Source organism: Pseudopipra pipra, chromosome 3 (genome assembly GCF_036250125.1).
Source record: "Pseudopipra pipra isolate bDixPip1 chromosome 3, bDixPip1.hap1, whole genome shotgun sequence".
Lineage (NCBI taxonomy): Eukaryota > Metazoa > Chordata > Aves > Passeriformes > Pipridae > Pseudopipra > Pseudopipra pipra.
In genome coordinates this window covers 19,341,912-19,363,505 of record NC_087551.1, presented here as the reverse complement: position 1 = coordinate 19,363,505, position 21,594 = coordinate 19,341,912, and the positions used below count along the sequence as shown (strand labels likewise).

Sequence of the window (21,594 nt, the reverse complement as noted above, 5' to 3'; positions counted from 1 at the left end):
TCTTGGCTCATGGGAGAGACCTGGGAAACTCCTGGGTATGCCAACCAAAATTCCTGCCTCCTGACAGGAGTCACAGTCACAGTGCCCTAAGGAAGAGCCAAATGTCATGTGTAGCTAATGTGGAGTGATGTGCAAGGTGGTCACACTTCACAGATACTCGAAGGAAGAGTTGCGGTCATTCTGGGGAGAGGAACCTGGCAGGAACAGCAGGAGCCAGGAAACCCCATCAGTAATGCCACGGAAGGCCAAGGTGAGCCAGCTATCAGCACTTGCAACACCGAATCTGTTGACAGGTGGGCCAAACTTGGGAACCAGGGGGAAAAAATCACAGAGGTTGGCTCTTTATTTGGGAGGAGACAAGGGCAGGGAAAGGGAGGAGTCAAGAAAGATGAGAGTATAAGCGTGGGAAATGGAGAGAAGGGGAGATTGAGGAGCCAGTTGCACAGGCACAAACTGCTGGTTGTTGCTCTGGTTTGACTGAATGCTGCACATAATCCTCACAGGATGGGAAAGAAACTTCTTATCGCAACCTAATAATTAACAAGTCATCTAATTACTGCACAAATTTGCCCTGTAATTTTAGACCATTAAAATCAACCCGTTACATTTTATAAACAAAAAAAAAGTGGAATTGGTAGTGGATCCAGTAAAGCCTCGGTGTAGACATGTCTGAGGCAGTTGCTGCCTTTTCCAGGTGAAGGCAAGCGAAGGTTGACTTTGGTCTCTCTGCTTCTGGATACTTTTCTTGGCTCCCAGGGCAATAGGGTCCTGTCTCGTGCTGGGTGGCACTCTTCCCTTAGTTTCAATAAATATGAGCTGCGCTGAGACTAACTGTCCCACACCTCTACTGGTCCCTACCAGCCTGGCAAATGCTTCTTAAAGTATTTCCTGATGTGAGGGGCTACCTGCTCTACAAAGACACTAAGTGCAAGTGTGTTGTGAAAGTTTGGTGTTGGTCATTATTCTGAGGAGCTAGCAGACCAGGGTCTAGCTGGCCAATCCCCCTGGCACATTGTTATTGCACGGTCTTTCCAAAATTCTGCTCTACATAACAACTTCTCCCAGTTTTGCACAACCTTGGCCAAGGACATCCCCTTATCTACGCCGGGGATAATTCCCATCATGTCAAAGAGAACGAGGGACTTGAAACCCCTTTTTACATGCTAAAAAGGCACTTCAGCTCCCTTTCTGTATGTGCCAAGGGACCTACCTCCCTTTGCACTGTACGAGAGACTCCACATGCCCTGCTCGGCATGAGGGACACAAGTCTCTCCCCATGCAGGTCTCCACAACCCTTCTGTGTCATACAAGAGACTCGAGCCCTGTCACCTTGCACCTGACAGGGGCCTACACAGCTCCTCAATGTGTGCCTCACTCCAACCGGCTGCGCACGGTTCTTGACCCACTACCAATAATTTCACCAAATCTGCACAAAATGCCACACCAATGGAGAGACTCAAATCCACCCTTATAATGCATGCAGAATCTGCTCAGGGAATTTTAATGCTCACCCTTTGGCTCCTCCCTGCTCCAAAGATTCCAGCTGTACTCCCCCCCTGCCATCAGCTGCATGTTTGGAGAAGGGAGGCTCCCGAGGTAGTGACCAAGGCTGCCATCTGGGATGGCAAATTGGTGAGGAATGTTGGACCATTCAGGAGTCATGGGCAGTTCCAGTGAGCCAATGGGTGCCCCATTTGATTCCCTACATACCCCACTGTCACACAGTGAGACCAGGCTTCTGTAGTGATTGGCCCCCAGATTTTCTTAGCAGAGTTAGAGATGTCCCATTCCATAAAGCCATTTATTCATGATACACTAACACAGAAGCAGCTCAAGCTGGAGGTAGAATTCTTATGAGGGCAAGTGGTGAGTCATGGCTAGGCTTCGCGAACGAAGATTTGGGAAGGCTCTATCCACATTTGCTACAGGCACGCTGGTGGCTTATGAGGCCAATACGTGACAGACATATCCGATTGCAAAAGGCACAGCAGAAAGACTCCTTAGATGGTATATTCTGCAATACATCGTTCTTTCTGCATTGCCTTTTCTCCTCGAGAGTGATCCTGCGTGTGTTCTCAAAGGTGACAGCTGCGTTATAGATGGTGTGTCTCCAGGCCTCCCGATTTGAGGCCAGAGTAGACCAGTTATGGTGATCAATATGGCCAAGGCTGAGATGTTGTTTCAGGGAGTCCTTGTATCTTTTCTTCGTGGCTCCTCTCATGCGGCAACCAGTGGCAAGTTCACCATAGAGCAGGATCTTAGGGAGGCGGTGGTCCTTCATCCTGGAGACGTGCCCTGCCCATCGCAGCTGCGTTCTCAGTAACATGGCCTCAATACTTGTGACAGCTGCTTGCTCTAGAACAGATGTGTTGGTCACATAATCTGACCAGTGGATGTTTAGGATTGTACGGAGGCAGCGTTGATGGAAGTGTTCTAGGAGACAAAGGTGGTGGTGGTAGATGACCCATGATTCGGAACCATATAAGAGAGTAGACAACACTATGGCTTTGTAAACACTGATCTTGGTGCTTTTCTTCAAGTCTTTATTACGCCATACTCTTTTGTGGAGTTTTCCAAAAGCACTGTATGCCTTTACTAACCTGTTGTCTATCTCACCATCGATCTTACCATCTGAGGAGATGAGGCTACCAAGGTAATTAAACTGTTGGACTGATTTGAGTTCTGATTGGCCAATGGTGATGTGGGAATGATGGGGGACTTCCTGAGGTGCAGGTTGATGGAGAACCTCTATCTTCTTTAAGCTGACTTGCAGTCTAAAGAGCTCAGCAGCATCTGCAAAGTAGGATGTTAAACGCTGCAGGGCTGCTTCTGTGTGGGCAACAAGGGCGGCGTCATCAGCATAAAGCAGCTCCCGGACAAGATGATTTAAGGTCTTGGTGTGCGCCTTCAGTCACCTTAGATTGAATAGACTTCCATCAGTACAGTATCGAATGTAGATACCGTCCTGATCATCGAGGTCTGCTGTGGCCCTTTGGAGCATCATGCTAAAGAAGACAGTGAATAGGGTAGGAGCAAGAACGCAGCCTTATTTCACACCATTCTTAATTAAAAAGGGCTCAGAAAGTGTGTTGCCATATCTGACTTGGCCGTGTTGATCCTCATGGAGTGAGATGATCATTTTAAGGAACGTGGGGGGACAACCTAAACGTTCCAAAATCCGCCACAGACCTTTTCTGCTCACAGTATCAAAAGGTGAGGTTGACAAAGGTTACATAGAGACCTTTGTTCTGTTCCCTACACTTCTCTTGCAGTTGTCTGAGGACAAATACCATGTCTGTGGTGCTCCTGTTGGCTCTGAAACCACACTGACATTCAGGTAGGATTCCTTCTGCTATAGTGGGTATTAGTCTGTTCAAGAGTATTCTTGCCAGGATTTTGCCAGCAATGGAGAGCAGAGTAATACCGCGATAGTTTGAGCAATCTGATTTAATACCTTTCTTCTCATACAAAGTGATGATGACTGCATCACGAAGGTCTGATGGTAGTTCACCAAGCTCCCAGCAGCACACCACAAACTCATGAAATTTGGTGTGGAGTGCAAGGCCCCCATGTTTCCAGACTTCAGGTGGAATTCCATCAACCCCAGCTGCCTTGCCGATTTTCACCTGCTGTATGGCCTTGAGGGTTTCTCCTAAAGTGGGGGCAGTATCCAATTCATACTTTACTGGTTGTTGTGTGATGGACTGAATTGCTGAGTCTTGGACTACACGGTTGGTACTGAAAAGAGTCTGAAAGTGTTCAGCCCATCGATTCAGAATGGAGGTTTTATCTGTTAGAAGGGTTTGACCATCAGCGCTGAGTAGAGGGCTTTGTACCTGGTATGTAGGCCCGTATGCTGTTCTCAAGGCCTCATAGAAACCTTTGTGATCACCTATATCTGCGCATAATTGAGTTTTTTCAGCTAGAGCAAGTGGTGATAGGACAAGGGGGAATGGCTTCAAAATGTCAGAGGGTAGGTTTAGATCATGTATTAGAAAGAAATTCTTGACTGTGAGGGTGGTGCAGTACTGGCACAGATTGCCCAGAGCAGCTGCAGATGACCTCTGCATTGAAGGCTTCAAGGACAGGTTTGGAGCCAGGCCTTGAACAACCTGGTCTAGTGCAAGGAATCCCTCCCCACCTGCAGCACGGGGGTCAGAACTACATGATCTGGAAGGACCCTTCCCACCCAAACCATGCTATGGTACTGTGATTCAATGTTGCTCCTGCCCCCATCCCCATGCTCAGAACACAGAACCCACCACGCTGTGACATCAGCCCTGGGGACGAGGCCTTCACAGGCAACGCGGCTGCTGCGGGCACTGCGTCTGCGGCTGTGCTGGTGCGAGGAGCCCTCACTTCTTGCAGCTGACACGTGCCTCTGAGAGCCATGAGTTGGCTCTGCCTCCTCGTCCTGCTGGCCACGTGCGGGCTTGCGCACGGCACATGGGACAACTGCGGGTAAGTGGCCTCACGCTGTGGGAGGGAGCTTGGGCGATGCTTAGGAGGGGCCATGGGAGCAGGCCCGTTGTCCCCTGTGGCTATGCCCCAGCTTCCCAAAACCCATGGGGGAGCCTCAGTTCCTTGCCAGCAGCCAGGTGCTGACACGGACAGACACACACCCCGTGGGCTCCGCGGGCCTGCTGTCCATGCTGGTGGGGAGGGCAGATGGCTGAGCTTCAGCCTGAGCAGCAGCACAGAGCAGCACAGTAATGACTTTCTGCTTACAGATCGATGTGTGGGCTCCGAGCCATCGGTTATGACTACGGCACCAGCGCTTATCAGTACAGCTACTATGGCATGACACGCGTCGTGGGTGGCACAGGTGCCCACGAAGCATCCTGGCCCTGGCTCGTCAGCCTCCAGCATGAGTGGATACCAGACACGGGGCATTTGTGCGGAGGGTCCCTCGTCCACCCACAATGGGTCCTCACGGCAGCCCACTGCTTTGATGATGTCACGTAAGGAGGAGCAGGGAACAGGGGTATCCTCACAACAACAGCAAGTGCCCTGTCACCGGCACCATGTCTTACTCCCATCCCCTTTGCTTGCAGTGAGCCCACCTCAGAGACTGGGCTCAGGAGAAGGCTGGTCTCATGCCACTCCTTCTTAGCAGCCCCAGCTCACCATTCCCACAGCCCAAGGCATACTAGGGCAGTCAGTGCCCCATAGCACTGAAGGCTGGCAAGTGCTGGGCTGCTGCAGTGCATGGCTCTGCTCCCTCTCACCCCTTTCTCTGCATCTACCTTCCAGCAACATCAGCCTGGTGTACGTGGTGATCGGGGCCACCCAGTTGACTCAACCAGGCCCTGGGGCACAAGTCCGCTACGTTAAGCAGCTGCGCCTTCACCAATACTATAATAAAGACACCATGAAGAACGACATCGCCTTGCTGGAACTGGACCATCCTGTCCAGTGCAGCCCCTACATCCAGCTGGCCTGTGTGCCCGACCCGACACTGAGAGTGTCAGACTTGTTCTACTGCTTTGTCGCTGGCTGGGGTGCCACCACTGCAAGGGGTGAGTTCCCAAGAAGGACTCGTGCTCTGAGGGTAGTCTCAGCACCCTGGGGAGACAGGTTGGGCTTCCTGACAGCAGAGGCCAAAGCCAGAGTCCTGCTGCAGGACGGATGCCTCTGGACAAATGGGCCTGGCTTGCGGCCAAAGTCACACAGCAGGGACACAGCACTCCAGTGCCTCTCCAGAGGCCAAGCCAAGCCCTAGCGATGGGAATCAGCCTCAGGCAGGGCAGGAGAAGTGGCAAGGAGCTGCTGAGTGCTCATTCCTTTCTGTGCTCACAGCTTCAAGAACAAGCGATCTCCTGCAGGAGGCCCAGGTCCACCTCATCGATCTCAAGCTCTGCAACAGCAGCCAGTGGTATGCGGGGAAAATCCACAGCTCCAACGTGTGTGCTGGTTATCCACAGGGCATCATCGACACCTGCCAGGTAGGAAGGAGTGTGTGATGAGCCACTCAACCCCCAGCAGCACAGGCAGCCCGATCAGCACTGCCCGAACACAGCCCCGGGTGGGCCTTGACCGGCCAGTCAGTCACTCTCCCAGCCCCACGTCCACACTGCTGTTGGGGCTGCCCTCCCATTCTCCATCCATGTGTCCTTGCTCAGTGCCCCCATTGTCCCAGAGGTCTGTCACTCTGCCCCGAAAGGCCATCCAGTCCTCTTGGCAGGCCTGGGATCCAGATGCCAATCCTGCAGCATCCATCCTTTGCACATCCAGAATCACTGTGCAGTCATGAGAGAGAGCCCTACCTTGCAGGACCCCAACCCACTCACAGTCAAGGTTCTGGATGCTCCAGCACCTTGGTGTGCTGTGAATACATCCCTGGCACCTTGCTCTGCTGGGAATACAGCTCAGCTGTGAGAGAGAAGGAGACAGCCCCAGTGCTGACCAGGGCCACCCAACATGACCTTAATCCTCTCTGCTCCACTGCAGGGGGACAGCGGTGGTCCTCTCATGTGCAAAGACAACATCGCGGACTACTACTGGGTTGTTGGAGTGACCAGCTGGGGAAGGGGCTGCGCAAGACCAAAGCAGCCTGGAATCTACACCTCCACTCAGTACTTCTACAATTGGATCCTGGCTGAGATGGCTGCAAGCCCATATGGAAGTGCTTCTTGAGCAGCAGGACAGACAGGATCCAGTGCAGGCTGCAGCGCACCACAACCCTTTCCTGCTGGGACAATGCCTGCTGATCCCAAGGCAGCCTCGGTGTCAAAAGCCTGCTCTGTCCTGCCCACACCCTTCTTCTGCCTACAGGCAAACAGTGAAGTTGATTTAGTTGTTGAAATAAAGTTACCTGTGTTCACGGTTAACCATGTTTTTGCTCTAATTCCACCGCCTGGGCAAGGGATAGACTTCCATCCTCGGCACCTGCAAAATGAACCATTGGGGCACAAAGGGACCGAGTTTCTCCCAAGGACTGCAACTGAGCGTGGCCAGAGAGGAGAGTGCTCTGAGCCACAATGGGATGGAGGAAAGTGGCACATCAAGCAAGGCTAGCAAGAGGATAGGAAAAAACAAGGCCACTCACAGACATCTCTGGGGGGTGGTGCAGCATTAGGGCACACAAGCTTGTTATTTGGCTGTGGTGTAAGTCTTGGCTCATGGGAGAGACCTGGGAAACTCCTGGGTATGCCAACCAAAATTCCTGCCTCCTGACAGGAGTCACAGTCACAGTGCCCTAAGGAAGAGCCAAATGTCATGTGTAGCTAATGTGGAGTGATGTGCAAGGTGGTCACACTTCACAGATACTCGAAGGAAGAGTTGCGGTCATTCTGGGGAGAGGAACCTGGCAGGAACAGCAGGAGCCAGGAAACCCCATCAGTAATGCCACGGAAGGCCAAGGTGAGCCAGCTATCAGCACTTGCAACACCAAATCTGTTGACAGGCGGGCCAAACTTGGGAACCAGGGGGAAAAAATCACAGAGGTTGGCTCTTTATTTGGGAGGAGACAAGGGCAGGGAAAGGGAGGAGTCAAGGAAGATGAGAGTATAAGCGTGGGAAATGGAGAGAAGGGGAGATTGAGGAGCCAGTTGCACAGGCACAAACTGCTGGTTGTTGCTCTGGTTTGACTGAATGCTGCACATAATCCTCACAGGATGGGAAAGAAACTTCTTATCGCAACCTAATAATTAACAAGTCATCTAATTACTGCACAAATTTGCCCTGTAATTTTAGACCATTAAAATCAACCCGTTACATTTTATAACAAAAAAAAGTGGAATTGGTAGTGGATCCAGTAAAGCCTCGGTGTAGACGTGTCTGAGGCAGTTGCTGCCTTTTCCAGGTGAAGGCAAGCGAAGGTTGACTTTGGTCTCTCTGCTTCTGGATACTTTTCTTGGCTCCCAGGGCAATAGGGTCCTGTCTCGTGCTGGGTGGCACTCTTCCCTTAGTTTCAATAAATATGAGCTGCGCTGAGACCAACTGTCCCACACCTCTACTGGTCCCTACCAGCCTGGCAAATGCTTCTTAAAGTATTTCCTGATGTGAGGGGCTACCTGCTCTACAAAGACACTAAGTGCAAGTGTGTTGTGAAAGTTTGGTGTTGGTCATTATTCTGAGGAGCTAGCAGACCAGGGTCTAGCTGGCCAATCCCCCTGGCACATTGTTATTGCACGGTCTTTCCAAAATTCTGCTCTACATAACAACTTCTCCCAGTTTTGCACAACCTTGGCCAAGGATGTCCCCTTATCTACGCCGGGGATAATTCCCATCATGTCAAAGAGAACGAGGGACTTGAAACCCCTTTTTACATGCTAAAAAGGCACTTCAGCTCCCTTTCTGTATGTGCCAAGGGACCTACCTCCCTTTGCACTGTACGAGAGACTCCACATGCCCTGCTCGGCATGAGGGACACAAGTCTCTCCCCATGCAGGTCTCCACAACCCTTCTGTGTCATACAAGAGACTCGAGCCCCGTCACCTTGCACCTGACAGGGGCCTACACAGCTCCTCAATGTGTGCCTTACTCCAACCGGGCTGCGCACCCGTTCTTGACCCACTACCAATAATTTCACCAAATCTGCACAAAATGCCACACCAATGGAGAGACTCAAATCCACCCTTATAATGCATGCAGAATCTGCTCAGGGAATTTTAATGCTCACCCTTTGGCTCCTCCCTGCTCCAAAGATTTCAGCTGTACTCCCCTGTTGCCATCAGCTGCATGTTTAGAGAAGGGAGGCTCCCGAGGTAGTGACCAAGGCTGCCATCTGGGATGGCAAATTGGTGAGGAATGTTGGACCATTCAGGAGTCATGGGCAGTTCCAGTGAGCCAATGGGTGCCCCATTTGATTCCCTACACACCCCACTCTCACACAGTGAGACCAGGCTTCTGTACTGGTTGGCCCTCAGGTTTTCTTAGCAGAGTTAGAGATGTCCCATTCCATAAAGCCATTTATTGATGATACACTAACACAGAAGCAGCTCAACCTGGTGCCTCCAAGGAGGGAACTGTATCAAAGGAACCACTGAGCTTTTATCCTCTCACAGTCTAAGCACACCAAAATCTCAGTTCTCCCTCCTGAGCTATTGGCTCCTGCTGTCTCTCAATGTCCATTCACCTGGACGGCACCACAGGTCCCCGTGACCTTCACTGTGCAAAGAGTTGGCAGTTCACAGGCTCTTGTCTTGGGCTCCTGCCGCACAACGCTCAATCTACAGCTGCACACTGAGCTGCCTGCCCAGAATATGTTCCGCAACAGCTGCCTACCCCAGGGTCTGCAAAGCCTCATTGTGCAAGAAGAGGCATCAAAGAAATCTGGAGATGGAATTCTTCCAAGAGCTAGTATTGATAGGACGAGGGGGAATGGCTTCAAAATGTCTGATGGTGAGTTTAATTCACATATAAGGAAGAAATTCTTGAGTGTGAGGGTGGTGCAGTACTGGCACAGATTGCCCAGAGCAGCTGCAGAAGCCCTCTGTCCGGAAGGCTTCAAGGACAGGTTTGGAGCCAGGCCTTGAGCAATCTGGTCTAGCGCAAGGAATCACTCCCAGCCTGCAGCACGGGGGTCAGAACTACATGATCCGGAAGGACCCTTCCAGCTCAAACCATGCTATGGTTCTGTGATTCTATGTTGCTCCTGCCCCCATCCCCATGCTCAGAACACAGAACCCACCACGCTGTGACATCAGCCCTGGGGACGAGGCCTTCTCAGGCAACGTGGCTGCTGCGGGCACTGCGTCTGCAGCTGTGCTGGTGCGAGGAGCCCTCACTTCTTGCAGCTGACACGTGCCTCTGAGAGCCATGAATTGGCTCTGCCTCCTGGTCCTGCTGGCCACGTGCGGGCTTGCGCATGGCACATGGGACAACTGTGGGTAAGTGGCCTCACGCTGTGGGAGGGAGCTTGGGCAATGCTTAGGAGGGGCCATGGGAGCAGGCCCGTTGTCCCCTGTGGCTATGCCCCAGCTTCCCAAAACCCATGGGGGAGCCTCAGTTCCTTGCCAGCAGCCAGGTGCTGACACGGACAGACACACACCCCGTGGGCTCCGCGGGCCTGCTGTCCATGCTGGTGGGGAGGGCAGACAGCTGAGCTTCAGGCTGAGCAGCAGCACAGAGCAGCACAGTAATGACTTTCTGCTTACAGATCGATGTGTGGGCTCCGAGCCATAGGTTATGACTACGGCGCCAGCGCTTATCAGTACAGCTACTACGGCATGACACGCGTCGTGGGCGGCACAGGTGCCCACGAAGCATCCTGGCCCTGGCTCGTCAGCCTCCAGCATGAGTGGATACCAGACACGGGGCATTTGTGCGGAGGGTCCCTCGTCCACCCACAATGGGTCCTCACGGCAGCCCACTGCTTTGACTCTGTCACGTAAGGAGAAGCAGGGAATGGGGGTATCCTCACAACACCAGCAGGTGCCCTGTCACCAGCACCACATCTTACTCCCATCCCCTTTGCTTGCAGTGAGCCCAGCTGAGAGACTGGGCTCAGGAGAAGGCTGGTCTCATGCCACTGCTTCCTAGCAGCCCCAGCTCACCATTCCCACAGCCTAAGGCATACTAGGGCAGTCAGTGCCCCATAGCACTGAAGGCTGGCAAGTGCTGGGCTGCTGCAGTGCATGGCTCTGCTCCCTCTCACCCCTTTCTCTTCTTCTGCCTTCCAGCAACATCAGCCTGGTGTACGTGGTGATCGGGGCCACCCAGTTGACTCAACCAGGCCCTGGGGCACAAGTCCGCTACGTTAAGCAGCTGCGCCTTCACCAATACTATAATAAAGACACCATGAAGAACGACATCGCCTTGCTGGAACTGGACCATCCTGTCCAGTGCAGCCCCTACATCCAGCTGGCCTGTGTGCCCGACCCGACACTGAGAGTGTCAGACTTGTTCTACTGCTTTGTCGCTGGCTGGGGTGCCACCACTGCAAGGGGTGAGTTCCCAAGAAGGACTCGTGCTCTGAGGGCAGTCTCAGCACCCTGGGGAGACAGGTTGGGCTTCCTGACAGCAGAGGCCAAAGCCAGAGTCCTGCTGCAGGACGGATGCCTCTGGACAAATGGGCCTGGCTTGCGGCCAAAGTCACACAGCAGGGACACAGCACTCCAGTGCCTCTCCAGAGGCCAAGCCAAGCCCTAGCGATGGGAATCAGCCTCAGGCAGGGCAGGAGAAGTAGCAAGGAGCTGCTGAGTGCTCATTCCTTTCTGTGCTCACAGCTTCAAGAACAAGCGATCTCCTGCAGGAGGCCCAGGTCCACCTCATCGATCTCAAGCTCTGCAACAGCAGCCAGTGGTATGCGGGGAAAATCCACAGCTCCAACGTGTGTGCTGGTTATCCACAGGGCATCATTGACACCTGCCAGGTAGGAAGGAGTGTGTGATGAGCCACTCAGCCCCCAGCAACACAGGCAGCCCAATCAGCACTGCCCAAACACAGCCCCGGGTGGGCCTTGACCAGCCAGTCAGTCACTCTCCCAGCCCCACGTCCACACTGCTGTTGGGGCTGCCCTCCCATTCTCCATCCATGTGTCCTTGCAGTGCCCCCAGAGGTCTGTCACTCTGCCCCGAAAGGCCATCCAGTCCTCTTGGCAGGCCTGGGATCCAGATGCCAATCCTGCAGCATCCATCCTTTGCACATCCAGAATCACTGTGCAGACATGAGAGAGAGCCCTACCTTGCAGGACCCCAACCCACTCACAGTCAAGGTTCTGGATGCTCCAGCACCTTGGTGTGCTGTGAATACATCCCTGGCACCTTGCTCTGCTGGGAATACAGCTCAGCTGTGAGAGAGAAGGAGACAGCCCCAGTGCTGACCGGGGCCACCCAACGTGACCTTAATCCTCTCTGCTCCACTGCAGGGGGACAGCGGTGGTCCTCTCATGTGCAAAGACAACATCGCGGACTACTACTGGGTTGTTGGAGTGACCAGCTGGGGAAGGGGCTGCGCAAGACCAAAGCAGCCTGGAATCTACACCTCCACTCAGTACTTCTACAATTGGATCCTGGCTGAGATGGCTGCAAGCCCATATGGAAGTGCTTCTTGAGCAGCAGGACAGACAGGATCCAGTGCAGGCTGCAGCGCACCACAACCCTTTCCTGCTGGGACAATGCCTGCTGATCCCAAGGCAGCCTCAGTGTCAAAAGCCTGCTCTGTCCTGCCCACACCCTTCTTCTGCCTGCAGGCAAACAGTGAAGTTGATTTAGTTGTTGAAATAAAGTTACCTGTGTTCACGGTTAACCATGTTTTTGCTCCAATTCCACCCCCTGGGCAAGGGATAGACTTCCATGCTCGGCACCTGCAAAATGAACCATTGGGGCACAAAGGGACCGAGTTTCTCCCAAGGGCTGCAACTGAGCGTGGCCAGAGAGGAGAGTGCTCTGAGCCACAATGGGATGGAGGAAAGTGGCACATCAAGCAAGGCTAGCAAGAGGATAGGAAAAAACGAGGCCACTCACAGACATCTCTGGGGGGTGGTGCAGCATTAGGGCACACAAGCTTGTTATTTGGCTGTGGTGTAAGTCTTGGCTCATGGGAGAGACCTGGGAAACTCCTGGGTACGCCAACCAAAATTTCTGCCTCCTGACAGGAGTCACAGTGCCCTAAGGAAGAGCCATGTGTAGCTAATGTGGAGTGATGTGCAAGGTGGTCACACTTCACAGATACTCGAAGGAAGAGTTGCGGTCATTCTGGGGAGAGGAACCTGGCAGGAACAGCAGGAGCCAGGAAACCCCATCAGTAATGCCACGGAAGGCCAAGGTGAGCCAGCTATCAGCACTTGCAACACCAAATCTGTTGACAGGTGGGCCAAACTTGGGAACCAGGGGGAAAAAATCACAGAGGTTGGCTCTTTATTTGGGAGGAGACAAGGGTAGGGAAAGGGAGGAGTCAAGAAAGATGAGAGGGGAGTATAAGCGTGGGAAATGGAGGGGAGATTGAGGAGCCAGTTGCACAGGCACAAACTGCTGGTTGTTGCTCTGGTTTGATTGAGTGCTGCACCTAAAAGAAATTTTTTTCCCCCTGGTTTCCTGCCACAGAATGGCATGGAGAATGGCCTGTGTGATTGAGAGTGGGAGCATCCTTCTCTGCCTACAGCATTCAATTGCAATATGTCCCTGGCCAGGCACGCTGGCCACCACAACTGCACTTGTCACTGTCAGCCCAGAACATCAGTAGATCTCATAGAGAGAAAGGCATGGAGCCTGTCAGAGGGTGTTGCTGTGGCTGACGTGGCCAGAGTGGACTGTGCTGCATCTTTGTTTCACTGCACTTTGTACAGGAAGGGTGATGCTGCTTGGGCACACTCGGCTTTTTGGGCTTGCACTTCACTGTTCGGCCACCCTGTCTGTAACATGATTGGCTCCTCCACACCCAAACACACACATGCTTCCTGCATTAGCCATGTTCCCTGGTCTGTGTGTTTTGTGGGGTTGGTGGTACACAGCTGCAGAGAGCAGAGTGGCAGCGAACTTCCCAAAGAGGCTGCGATGTAACATCTGGTGTTTTCCTGGGAGATGTCAGCAGGCAGTGCTGGGAGCCAGGCACTGCTGCCTGCCCTGGGGCCTGCACGCCCTCATCCAGCAAGAAGAGGACCCTAAAGAATGCTGGAGAGAGAATTCTAACATGGGCAAGTAGTGATAGGACAAGGGGAAATGACTTTCAAGCAAAAGTGGATAGATTTAGATTAGATATTAGGAAGAAATTCTTGACTATGAGGGTGGTGAGGCACGCACAGGTTTCCCAGAGCAGCTGTGGATGCCCCATCAATGGAAGTGTTCAAGGATAGGTTTTGAGCATGTCTCTGAACAACCCAATCTGGTGCAAGGTGTCCCTGCATATAGAAGGGGGGTTTGAAACTAAATCATCCTTAAGGTCCCTTCCAGCCCCAGACTATCTTATGATTCTATGATCTGTGGAGTAATGAGAGTAAAACTTTGCCTTCTTCATCATCAGTGATGATCTTCAGATGTCAATCATTAATGCTAGCTAGCATAAATGAATGTGATTGTTCTGTCATAGGGAGAGTCCCACATTTGATCTTTGATAAGTGAAAATGAAACCAGCAATTTAGTAATAGTTAAAACAGACACATCTGTATCATAATGTCAACCTGATACAAACAATCACCTTATCAAATAAATGCATAAGTAGCTTCTGGGTAATGCGATTGGTACTCACGGGGAGGAAGCAAGAATTAATCAGCATTTAATCAAATGCAGAGAACAGAGAGAATACAGAGAATCTCAGTCAAACATCCATGCCTATACCAAGCCTTTCACTGCTGTCTAATCACAGCTAAGCATAGAACTACATTGTTATGTGCCTAAGTCCTGTCTGTCTCACATGTGCCAAGTATCTGTGATTCACAAAGCTTCAGTATATGCTCAGCTTCAATTATATATTTATATCTTAGTATAAATTTCTAAAGGTATATTTTTACAAATATATAGGCAATTTAAATATGTACAGAAATAAAAAAATAAAAATAGCTGTCACAAAAATATTCTCTCATGAGATATCTGTAACAGACTTGTTTGTGGACAAGGCATTGAATTCTTTGTTCTGAGCTCCTATATGTGCACGAGGCAGAATGGGGGCAGGACTAGGAGAATGAGGATTCATTATTGCTGTCACAGATATTTTATGAAATTTAGTAAAGGTTGTATTTGAAGAACAGAGGATGGAAAGATGCACTTGATAGTTCAGTTTTCCTATATATTACACTTCTTGCATATAGGAAAGGAATTTTAAACCTTAATTTCAGAGCCAAAACAACCTACTGGAGAAATTCCATCCATTTTGTCCCAGGACTGGAAGTTCTGTCTCACACCAAAGGCAGGATGGGGGTGAAGATGCAGTGGGACAGACAGCATGTCTCATGTGGTCATTCTCTCATGTATTAAGCCTGGATTTAAGCAACATTTTTCCCCTCTGCATACTGAGGTGGGCCACTGCAGGCAGCTCCAGCTGAAATTTATTTACAACAGCCTGTAAGGCTTAAAAAAATTCTGGCTGAGCCTTGCTCCAAATTCATTCTTTGCAACTTGAGGTAATGTGGAAGACATGAACATTAGAGTCTCAACCTGACTATTCTTAAGATTTTATTCACAAAGCTCTCTGGAAAGATGTGTTTACTACCCTGGCCTTCAACTACAAGAATACTTTCACTCAATCTCTAAATAACCTGAATCCTAGACTCATATTACAGGTTTATGTTAAGTAATAAGATTTTTAAGATAACCTGGATCTCTTTTAATCATTGAGTATTTGTGATTAATGCTGCCCTCTCAGAGCCTCATCTCTTGCATTTCTTGATTTTCACCTAATGATGTCACTTAAACACAGTTTAAAAAGAGAAACATATTCCTGCACAAGTACTTAGAGAGAAAGCCCTCAAAATTTTCTTCCACAGTTTCATCTGCATTTTTGGAAGTTAGTCTTGGGAGACAAGATCTGTACCACAAGTTGTTCGTATCCGTCTTGAAAATGCCAGACATCCTGGTTTGATATTGTAACACTTAGCCCCCTAAATTCTGTGTAAGAAAGTTACTCATGTTCCTCCTTAATACACTTCAGGCTCATGTAAAGTTGTTATTGTTGGGATTTGATTAATTATAATCTGTGTCTAATGCTTAATAATAGAATGTTTCAGATCATGTATACACGCAATCAGAACATACTCTGTTGTGTGTACTTCACTCCCATCCTATGCTGAGACAGGATTTATTATTTGAAAAACCAGTTCTGGAAATGAAAGCAAACCTTGCCCTCTGACATATCTGCCAGTGCATAGCAGTATGATGTGCAGCATCAAAGCTCAGAGGGAGACAATCTGCCTTGCTCCTATTTTTTCTCACCTTTCTGGACCAGACTTGCAGGCTGGCATCCCTGCCTGCCCTTATCTCTCTGCATGTGGAGGGGAGCTGTTGCTAAGCAACTGTGGACCAAGGACCATAGTCTGGTTTGAAAATGAAGAATTAACTAAATTAGTTTTAATAAAGACAAGATACAGCTGAAGAACAGGCAGGAGAAAGGAAAAAAAATAAAAGGCAGCTGTGATTTGCATTAGAGAACAAAGAGTGTCCAAACAGAAAAGGGCATTTTGGAAGCAAAGAGCAAATGATATATGGCCAAAGTGGAAGAAATAAATAAAGAATTAGGTGTCCTTCAGGTCAAGCACTCTGTCTCTGGTTGTACATCACCTAGCAAAGCTCAAATCTAGGGGTCTTCAAGGACACTACCATAATAGAAGCAAGTGAACAAAAAGTGTTGGCACAGAACCTTCCACCTCTGCCTTTCATTGGTCCTGATTTAAACACAACCTCACAACCGTAAGAGATACACTAGGAGATAAAGAGTATGGAAGGAAAGGTGCGGGAATTTAGTAGTTCAGGTTTTTTGTCCTGGGAAATTGTTACTTCCATTGACTCCTTGAGCCACCCAGACTTGCATGACATCAAGCTCACAGCAGCCTCAGGTCATTACTGGGGACTCACCATATGGTTTTTGTAACCCTAACAATGTCACTAAGCACTCATGCACAACCCATAAATAATTTTTCTTCCACTAGGACGTTCTGTGCTAACCAAACGTGGCCAAATCTCATTCTTTTTTATTGCCTGAGTTCCCAGACCTCGGAATCTGGATCATAGCATTCCATGAAAAAGCACATTGGCTATTTGGCTTGATATCTTACATCATTATTCCAGACATACAAAGGCCAAGCAAAAACTATGCAAGTTTTTCTGAGCATTATAATGTTTTGTCCTTAATTGACTGCAATAGTACTTATTCCCATCTATGTTCACTTTTTATGAATATTTCAGCAAACTATTTCACAGGCTGAAGTATTCTTAGAAAAAAGTATGCAAATATTGAAGAACACTGCCAAAAAAACCCCTGTACTATACTGTGATGCTACTGGTCAAACCCTCCCCAGTCATATGACATATGTGCACCTCACTGAACTTCTGGTCCAGTTATGACGAATCCATACAAATGAGAATTTCAATGTTGAATATTTAGACTGGAAAACTTGCAAGCCAATAACTCTTTGTTACAATTAATTTGCAAATAAATCTGAACAAACTCAACACTCTCCTGGTGTTCAGAACACTGATAACAAAGGCTGAGAGAAATAAGTAAAGGTGACTCTTTTGCACCAACACAGCTTTGCGGGTAGTGGGTATCAGTCAATCATTTTTTCTATTTATCTCCTGCTTTTAGATGTCTGCAATAGATTGTTAGAAATCTTAGTTCACATATATATTTTCAGACAACTTTCAGATACTACCTAAAGTTTTAAATAAAATAAGATAGTTAAATCTCATAGGCTTATTCAGTGACAGAATCCAATTGGACGGATTTCTTATGTAGTTCATATCTCTGAAGTACTTTTTAAAAAGATAATTGCTTGTTTCAGTAAAATATTATATATTTGTATGTATTTGGTATTTCAGCATGTAAGCTAGACCTTTCTAAAGAGGTTCTTAAAAGTTAGGGACTTCTGTTTTGGTTTTGGTATTGTTAGGAATGCAGCTGACAAACCCATAGATGCTGTATCATTCCTGCTTTGCTACCATGCTATCAGTCAAGAAAAACCCCACTCATTTTCTGTATTTGAAGTTCATCTTTTCAGTGTCTTTATTCATTTCAGTGAGACTTTGATGTCATAGATCTGAGAGAAATATCAGGGAGAGCTGTAGAGAAGAAAGGATGCCTAATCTTCATGACCCCTAATGAGACAAAACCTGAATGTCAGCAGAGCAAATCTGCCACCTCAGAGGATGAGTTCAGACTCCCATCTGGGGGATTTAGGGCTGATAGATCTGGCTGAAGGGCTGAGAAATTTAGAATGTGTTGTGAATCTAATGGGATACCTTTCAGGAGTCAAAGCATTCCCTGCAAAAATCTTATCCAGTAAAATTTTTACTGAGTTCTTCAGTTTTCAAGCTGTTTGCAAACCTTGCCTGATTTCTGAGTACTTGAGGAATTGTTTAGATGAATAATTTTTGATCTAGAGCTTGTTCTCTAACATCCCTTCAATATGTTTCTGATTTGTGACTAGTTACTTAATTGGCATGGGAATTTTGTTCAATTTTGGTTGTTTTGTTTTCCCTTGGTTTCCCTTTAAAGAAGGAAGTAATGTATACTAAATAGTAAGGCGTAGTTAATAAATGAAAATCATACTATCATAGGTCATATGGCCATATAGGTCATATCACCCCTCTGTGGTCATCACCAGAAGAAAAAAGGACCATCGGTCTTTATCCAGGCATTCATAAGAAGCTGGGGAAATGCTTCCCTAAACTTTGTGTGTACAATATTGGGTTTGTGCAAAAGTTTTATGAATAATGTAGCACAAATGCCATGTAACATAACAGCTGGCTAGAGAGCTAATTGACACCCACAAATGCTTGTAGGAAAATCATCACTGGAGGGCAAGCAGAAAGGGGGCTGGAGCTGTCAAACCACAGGGGTATGCAAGTCAGCTTGATATGGGTCAGCAGAGGCTGTTGTTACAGAACAGATCAAGCTACATTCATCCACACCCTGCTGTTTCCAGGTACTGTCATAATTCCCTGGAGCAAGAGAAAATTTCTTATTCCAAGTAGTGGATTCTTTTAATCTTCTTTGGGTATTTCAGCTTATTGCCACGTGTTTCTCTAGTGAAACCCTTTAGGGCAGGGAAAGGGATTCCTATATAATTTCCTAGGGATGTTGGAATACTACGTATGTACTGTCTATACACGTTTTTGATGTCCCTAATTTCACAGGCTGTTTGTGTTATCTTTACTCTTAGTATTTGTGTCCAGACAAGATTTTTGAGTGAATGGCAGGTTTTGTTTCTAATGTCAATTGATTAATCACAGCTTATGCAAGACACTTAATCTCTTTGCATCTGCTTTCATCTATCATGAAGGGCAATATCAGGAAGAAGAAATTATCCTAAGTCTCTGTATGCAACTAACTTCCCTTTTATAAAACTTGAGACTGTTTTCCATGGTCATGATAAAAGTGGGATTCCCTATCAACTATCAGCCTAAATGGTGACTCTAGTTAAAGGCCTGTAAGAGCTGAATCGAGTTATTTTCTGCAGTAACTTAAATGATTACATGAACTGTACGGTAAATGAGAATACGTATGGTTGCAGATCCACTCTACATAGGTGTAAGTAGGCTGGGACTGAGTAAAAAGCAGACCCCAAACAAAAACATTTATATAGTGTGGGTTTTTAAGTTTTTTTCTGAGATAAATATATCTGATCAGCAGTCATCAGACATGTTTTCCTATACACAGAGACAAATCTCAACCTCATCTGTGCCAGAGTAAGCTGTACAGGCATTACATCTGGTTTTCATCCACAGCTTCAAAACAGGAGAGCTCAGCAGTGCATCTCAGCAGTGCACTTCAGTGATTTTTTGAGAACTACTATTTGTTGTTTGTAAGCCATGCAGCCCTTTCCAGCTGAGATCAGGATAGTAGTAGTATCTGAAAAGTTTCTGCAAAACTGAAGCCTGCAAACTACTATTCTTTCTTTAGCATGTTGATTTTATTACTTCACACATTCAGAACTGTGGAGGAAAAGTAAGAGAGGAGATCATAAGTAAACTAAACTAAAGAAAGCATATCCTAGAGATGCACACAGATACACAATATTGTCTGTAATTTCTCTTTCATGTTTCTGCACTGATCTCTAAATTATTTCCTTTTTTCATGGAGAAACACTCCATCAGCAGGAACAACTGAATTTCCCTTATCACACTCAGAATAAGCTTTATTCCTATGAATTATTCATGTAGCGAGGGGCTTATCCACACATGCACAGAAAGTTAGAAATCTATAGTGAGCTTCTGAGGAGACCCTCATGGATATTTTAGAAAGGAAAATGTTTTGCTAGTCCTCTTGACTCTTTAATCCATGGCAGTGGTTATTTGTGGCCAGAGCAGAAAAGCAATTGGCACCACCTATTATTGTGAATACTGTGGATGTGATCAGTGTGACTGGACTTGCAAATTGGATTAAGACTGTAGACACAACATTTCTGTTGCAGTGCTTTCTCTATCACCTTCTCACCAAACCAAGGTAGTGAATAACTTCAGAATCAGAGTGCCATTTATTAAGGTATATTTAGAGATGTGCGGACATGTTTTCTCAAATGCTAAGCAATAGTAATTTGCCCTTTAAATCCTCAGTTAGGAGCATCAGTGCATAACCAATCTGTTTATATCGTCACAGAGAATTAATGCCTGTTAAGATATGACCAATTTACCTCCTGTCATCATCTGTTCACTTCAGTAGGATATTACTAACTTTCCTTGTTTCTGTATGTAACTCCAGAAAAGTAGAGAGACCAAAGTAGTTCTTTCTTTGTTAGAAGACACGAGGAAAGGGGACATCCATAAATGCCTCTGAGATGACCTGCTGAATGCACAAAGCAAGCAGATGAGTATTGCTGAGCTGGATGAAATGGTTAGGAGTCCAGATCTCAGCTATAACTATGAAAATTGCATGATTTGTGCCTCCTGAGAGGAATAAATAACCTCTAGATAAAGAAGGCAGACAGAGCAGCTGCTAGCTTTAAGCTCTATGTAATTTATTTAACTTCATAGTGCCATGGGCTCGTTAGATTGGCCAGTGTCACAAGCACCGAGTGTGCCAGTGGGCTAACAGTTAATCCCATTAGCATTAGCTGCTTAGTTTCTAAAACTGGAACTGAAATACTGGATGACAGTCTTGTTCAGCTTCATTATTTTAGCTAGACTTCTCCTTCAGATTTGGAGACCTACACAGCATGAAAAATAAATTCTCAAAAGAAATTAGGTTGGCAGGGAAAGAGTTTCTCTTCACCCTTTCAAACTTCCTGCACAGAACAGTGTGTGTTTATCATGCAGAGCAATTACAGTACTTACATAAATGGCTTTCTAAATTGGCATTTTAAACAAACATTTCAAGATGATCTTGTTTGAATATACCTATTATACTAATTTCAAATAATAAAAAAGCCCTAACTCCCTTCTCATGCTACTGTACTTGTATAGGTTTCAGGAAGAAAATTTTATTTCCTGTGTTTCTGTTTATGCTGTTGCCCTTTCAAGAGTCAATCAGAGTATTACATTCATGAAGTGGAAGCAAACTGAGTAGCTAATACAACCCCCTCTTCACAATCTCATCTCAAAAATGGCATTAAGTCTTTCTGTGTATCATCCATGTGGTTCTAGGGAGAAGATATCCCAAGTGCTGTAGCACAGACATTCATACCTTAGCCTCTACATTGTTTTTCACAGGTTCAGGGAGATTACATGCCTCTGAAATTTAGTTTGGAATTATTTTTTTAATAAATAAAACTGCATTTCACTCAGTAGCAATCAGACTTTGTGTATAGGAGGCAGAGCCACTGAAGGAGGGAATACAAAAAAAATCAACCCAAAAGACCCTTTGCTCCCTAGAAGGATTGGTTTTGGTTTGGTTTTAAAATGTGATGGCGTTGGGGAGAAGACTCCAAGCTGTGCTTCTACTGATAGTCCTTTTATGTTTCTGATAGCTGATTGAAATCAAAGGAGTGATGTCTGATAGGCAAAAGCTGCACACAGGTTGTCTGATAAAGCTACAGCGAAACAGAAGCAGCGCACACTTCTGCAG

The 21,594-nt window shown here is 47.5% G+C and overlaps 1 protein-coding gene across 3 annotated transcripts; it reads left to right on the top strand.

Annotated features, from left to right (window-relative positions):
- The first annotated feature begins 4,262 nt into the window (after positions 1-4,262).
- LOC135411042 (acrosin-like) lies at positions 4,263-12,192 on the top strand. Of its 3 annotated transcripts, none has more exons than XM_064648156.1 (5): positions 4,263-4,461; positions 10,103-10,333; positions 10,626-10,891; positions 11,172-11,317; positions 11,813-12,192. In XM_064648156.1, the coding sequence occupies exons 1-5, from the start codon at positions 4,391-4,393 to the stop codon at positions 11,996-11,998; spliced, it is 900 nt and encodes a 299-aa protein (XP_064504226.1). In that variant the 5' UTR covers positions 4,263-4,390; the 3' UTR covers positions 11,999-12,192. The 3 variants fall into 3 exon arrangements, with proteins under 3 accessions (XP_064504226.1, XP_064504224.1, XP_064504225.1); XM_064648154.1 differs by lacking the exons at positions 10,103-10,333; positions 10,626-10,891; positions 11,172-11,317; positions 11,813-12,192 and adding exons at positions 4,731-4,961; positions 5,254-5,519; positions 5,800-5,945; positions 6,451-6,830 and having other exon boundaries at positions 4,270-4,461; XM_064648155.1 differs by lacking the exon at positions 4,263-4,461 and adding an exon at positions 9,676-9,833.
- The last annotated feature ends 9,402 nt before the right edge of the window (positions 12,193-21,594 follow it).